General features: G+C 35.9%; 1 protein-coding gene across 2 annotated transcripts in view; it reads right to left on the bottom strand.

Moving 5' to 3' along the window:
- The window catches only part of CEP112 (centrosomal protein 112kDa), a 269,639-nt gene that overhangs the window by 147,705 nt on the left and 116,240 nt on the right, over positions 1-5,694 (bottom strand). Inside the window, exon 1 of one of the 2 annotated variants that reach the window (XM_012662387.1) lies at positions 3,558-3,719. The exons of the other annotated variant lie outside the window; for it this stretch is intronic. Coding sequence (XP_012517841.1) covers positions 3,558-3,719 — 162 coding nt within the window. Of the gene's footprint in view, positions 1-3,557; positions 3,720-5,694 lie in introns of those variants that run through there. 2 annotated transcript variants of the gene reach the window in all.

The raw sequence follows: 5,694 nt of genomic DNA, 5'->3' as shown, positions 1-5,694 counted from the left end.
TTTATTGTTATGTTTTTATTATTTTTTTCAATTTTTGAATATTTTTGATACATGGGTGGTTGAATCCAAAGATTAAGAACCCACAGATACAGAGGGCTGACTGTTAACTGGGAACTTACTAATGCCTCCCTATCATACATGCATTTTCTCTGGTTCATTTGGTTCTTCATATGCTATATTTGTTTTGAGAAATCATTTTCCAAATTCACCAGTCTACTAATAAAATATACCACTGTGACAAATAAAATATATTGATATATGTGGCATAATTAAGATAAAATTAATCCCTCATAGGGAAAATTATTAAGCAACATGCATTTATCTAATTATCTATGTAGAAAATCCCAAGAATCTACCCAAAAAAGGTGACTAGAACTAATAAGTGAGGTTAGAAAGGTCACATGGCATAAGATCAACATCTAAAAATCCTTTATACTTTTATATATTAGCAATGAACAATTGAGAATTGAAGTTAAAAACATGAAATGATTAGATATAATTTAACAAAATATGTGCAACATCAATATGCTGAAAACTAGAAACTACTATGAGAGAAATTAAATAATATCTTAATAAATGGCAATATCTTTCATGTTCATGGGTCAGAACATTCAATTTCATTAAGATTTCAATTTTCTCCAAAGATACAGATTCAACACAATTTTCTTTAAAAATGTCTGTAGGATTTTGTATAGAATTCATCACACTGATACTAAGAAAAGCAAAGGCAAAACAATTGACTAAGCAAACAGTTTTGAAAAAGATCAGGTTGAACAAGTCACACTACCTGTCTCTAAGACTGACCATAAAAGCTATGGTAATCAAGACAGGGTGGTATTGGAAAAGGACAGACACATAGAAGAATAGAACAAAATTAGACACTTCACTAGTAGACCAAACATATGTGGTCAATCGATTTCCAACAAAACTGCAAAGGCAATTCAATGAAGAAAGGACAGTCATTTCAACAAACAGTGCTGAAACAATTGTGTCTTAGTCTACACCTTGCACCATTCTCAAAAATGGACTCAAAATGGATCACAGACCTAAATATAAAACCTAAAACTCTAAAACTTCTAGAAGAAAAAGGAGAAAATTTTGTGATCTTAGGTTAGGTAAAGATTTCTTAGACACAACACAAAAAGCATGATCTATAAAAGAAAAAATTGATAAACTGGACTTCAAAAAAAGTAAGAACCTCTGCTCTTTGAAATACACTGTAATAAAAATGAAAAGTCAAGCCATTCACTGGGATAAAATGTTTGCAAATCACGTATCTTATAAAGGACTTGTATCCAGAATACATAAATAACTCTCAAAATTCAATAATTAGAAAATAAACAACTGAATAAAAAATTATAAAAAGATTTGAATAGACATTTCACCAAAAAACATATTTAGATGACAAAATACACACATGAAAAAGTGCTCAAAATTATTAGTTATTGGGGAAAAATACATGTGACAAGATACCCCTGTTAGGATGGCTAAAATAACATTACAAGCTCATCAGTACCAAGGGCTCGTGAGGATGCAATGTAACTGGAACTCTCAAACATTGCCAGTAGGTATGCAAAATGATACAGCTACTTTGGAAAATAGTTTGGCAGTTTCTAATAAAGTTTTAAAAACATACTTAACATACCATTCAGCAATCTCACTCCTTGCTATTTATCCAAGTGAAATTAAAATTTATATACACATAAAATCTTTATGTGAATGTTTAACAATACAAATGTTTCTCAGCTGGAGAATGGATAAATACACTTTGGTACATTCATATAATGGAATATTACTAAGCAATAAAAAGAAACGGCTAACTGCTACATACAACAACAGGGTGAATGTCAAATGCATTACGCTAAGGGAAAGAAGCCAGACTCAACAGTCTGTATGCTGAATCATCCATTTGTATGACATTCCAGAAAAGGAAACTCTATAGTCACAGAAAATAAATGCGTGGTTTCCAGGAGTTGGGGCACAAGAAAGGAAGTAGGGCTGATGACATAGTGTCTAGAGGAATATTTGAGATGACAGAACTATGTTTTATCTTGATTGTAGTGATAGTTTGTCAGAACTTACAGAACTGTACACACTCGTATGCAAGTTATATTTGTTTTAAAAAGAGAGGAGAGGAATACAAGAAAGAGCCTGATTTCTTTTGAGCTGGTGTGAGGAGGAGGAAGATGCAGACAAGTAACATCTCTGAGTGAGGATGATGAGTTACCATGTCTTCCAGGCAGAGGAAACATGTGAAGCCATGAAGGCAGACTGTTCACAGACTATTTGTGGAAAAGGGAGTTGGCTGGGGTGAGCACAGCAAAGATGGTATTTGTGGTGGGGGAAACAGTTAAGAAAGGTATCAACAGAAGAAGATACCAATTCACATCCATTATGATGACTATTATAAAACAAAGTGTTGGCAATGACTTGGAGAAATTAGAAGCCTTGTGCACCCCTGGTAGGCAGGTAAAATGGCACAGCCACTATGGAAAACATATGGCAGTTCCTCAAAAAACTAAAAACAGAATTATCATATCCACCAATTCCACTTCTGGGTATATACTCAAAATAATTGAAAGTAGGAACTGTTATAGAACAGATATTTGCATACCCTTATTCACAGTGGCAGTATTCATAATAGCCAAAAGGTGGAAACAATCCAAGTGTTCATCAACAGGTGACTGGATAAACAAAATGTGATATATACATATAATGGAATATAATTTGGCCTTAAAAAAAGAGGGAATTTTGACACACGCTACAACATAGATGAATCCTGAAGACATTATGCTAAGTGAAATAAACCAGTCACAAAAAGAAAACTACTATATGATTCCATTCATAACAGGTACCCTATAATAGTCACACACATAGAAACAGAAAGCAGAATGGTGGTTGCCAAGGGCTAGTGGGGAGAGAGTAATGAGCATTACTGTTTAATGGGTATAGTTTCAATTTTGTAATACGAAAAAAGTCCTGGAGATGGATGGTAATGATGGTTGCACAACAATCTAAATGTACCCAATGCCACTGAATGTACAATTAAAAATGGTTAAAATGGTAAATTTTAAGTGACATATATTCTTCCCCAACTTTAATTAATTTAAATAAATAAGAAAGAAAAACAAGGAAAGGCAGAGAGGAGAAACTGGATTATGCAAATCCTTGGCCAGACTGCTTAAGAAGCTGTGATAATTTCACTCTGTTTTGGGCAATGGAACTTTGTAAGTTTTTAAGCAAGGGGGGAAATGCCATTAGCTCACAATCTACCTCTTCCAGAAAGTTCTGCCTGAATCCACCTGCCCTCACTCCCTAGACTCCAGACACCTCCCTGAGTTGTTTCCCACGTCATGCTGTCCAGTAGATCTAGGTGATGGCCCTGATTGCAGTTCAGTGTGATCACAGCTTGTTCCATCATCCCCACTCTTTCAAAATTCATCTCCTTGAGGAGAGAGTCTGTTTTTATGTTACCAGAGCCTAGTTCAGCTCAGCAAGGAGATTTGATTTTTAGCAAGGCCCCTGTCTCCAGAACACAGAGGGTGTCTCAGTCTTACCTTCTTCTCCTTGAGGCCAGATGGTCCTGTGTCTCTCAGGGGCCTCAAGCTTCCAGTCTGCTCTTTCTCAGGGGTATTACAATTTTCTTCCCTCATCCCTATCAGTCCCAAGGCTTGGTTTCCCTTGCGTGATGGGCAGTCTAAAGTTAGAGAAGACCACATCTCCTCTGGCCTCCATTAAGATCCCATAAGCAATGATGACAGCCCCTGGTTCAGGTTCAGAATGGGTAGATCTTCTGCTTATCTCTGATGTTACTGAGGGCACAGCTTCCCTGCCCTGATAGAAAGGTGATTGGGCCCAAATGGTGAGAGTATTTGAGAACTTCCCCCAACCTCTCAAGTAGGGGTAAAGAGGAGCTAGTGACATTATAATCACACTGCTCAGTTCCTGATGTCAGCTAACATGATGCCAGGGCTGAAGTGCCAGCACACCCTCTTGTTTGTGACTCTGATCTGCCAGGGGCAGAAGAGAGGAAGTAGGCTGAAGATGCCATAGGGCTTAGGGAGAGGGCAAGAATATGACTAAATGGTGACTTCTGTACACCACCATTCAGCTGAGAAAGTGTTTATAATAGAGTACATTTAGAAAATACAGAATAATACAATTCAAAAGCACATACAATTCTATCCATACAATCCTATCCCACAGAGAAAGGAACTAGTATATTTCTTTACATGTTTTCCTGTGTGTAAACTTACATATGGCTTACTTTCTTACTCTCACACCCCGTATCAAATCCATCCAAATTTAGAAAAGGAAAGGCAGAGAGGAGAAAGCTGCGTTGGCTCTCACTTTAAAATATATCCAGAATCTGACCACTTCCCCTGCTGTCACTCTGGTCTAAGCCACTACCATTTTCTCTCACCTGGATTACCAAAGTTGCCTTCTGATTGGTTTCCCACTTTTGTTCTCATACAGCTAGAATGATCTTTTAAAGCCTAAGTCAGATTATGGAGACACTTTCTCTACAGAAATAGAAAAAAAAATACTAATATTTGTATGGAACTGCAAAAGACCCTGAATGTCCAAAGCCGTCCTGAGCAAAAAGAACAAATCTGGAGGTATCACACTACCAGATGTCAAAATACACTACAAAGCTATAGTAACAAAAATAGCATGGAAAACCCAGGAATAAATTCAGGCATTTACAGCCAACTCATTTTCAATAAAGGCATCAAGAACATACATCAGGAAAAGGGCAGTCTTTTCAATAAATGGTGCTGGGAAATCTGAATATCCATATGCAGAAGAATGAAATTAGACCTCTATCTCTTGCCATATACAAAAATCAAATCAAAATGGATCAAACACTTAAATGCAAGACCTGACACTATGAAACTACTAGAAAAAAACATCTGGGGAGCAGTCTGGGACATTGGTCTGGACAAAGATTTTTTTGGGTAAGACCTCAAATAGAATAGGCAACTAAAGCAAAAATAGATAAATGGGATTATGAAGCTGAAAAGCTTCTGTGCAGCAAAGAAAACAATCAACAGAGTAAAGAGACAACCTACAGAATGAGAGAAAATATTTACAAACTATGTATCTGACAAGAGATTAATATCCAAAATATATAAGGAACTCAAACTACTCAATAGCACAAAAACAAATAATGTAAGTAAAAAATGAGGAAATGATTTGAACAGACATTTTTCAAAAGAAAACATAAAATGGCCAACAGGAATATGAAAAAATGCTCAATATCACTAGTGATCAGGAAAACACAAATCAAAACAATAATGACAGATCATCACACCTAAGTTAAAATGATTATTACCAAAAAGACCAAAAAAAAAAAAAAGATGCTGGCAAAGATGTGGAAAAGGGGGAACATTAGTACAATGCTGGTAAGATTGTAAATTTGTACAGTCACAGTATGAAGGTTTCTTAAAAAACTAAAAATAGATCTACCATAGATCCAGCAATCCCACTGCTGGGTATATATCCAAAAGAAAGGAAATCAGTACATCGAAGAGATATCTGCACTCCCACATTTACTGCAGCACTATTCACAATAGCCAAAATATGGAAGCAACCTAAGTGTCCACTATCAGATGAATAAAGAATATGTAGTATATATACATACAGTGGAATATTATTCAGCCATAAAAAAGAATGAAATTCTGTCATTTGCGG

The sequence above is a fragment of the Propithecus coquereli genome, unplaced genomic scaffold, assembly GCF_000956105.1.
Source record: "Propithecus coquereli isolate 6110/MARCELLA unplaced genomic scaffold, Pcoq_1.0 Scaffold76, whole genome shotgun sequence".
In the NCBI taxonomy this organism is placed as follows: Eukaryota; Metazoa; Chordata; class Mammalia; order Primates; family Indriidae; genus Propithecus; species Propithecus coquereli.
Note: the sequence above shows the minus strand (reverse complement) of the source record. Positions and strands in the feature narration are given on the sequence as shown.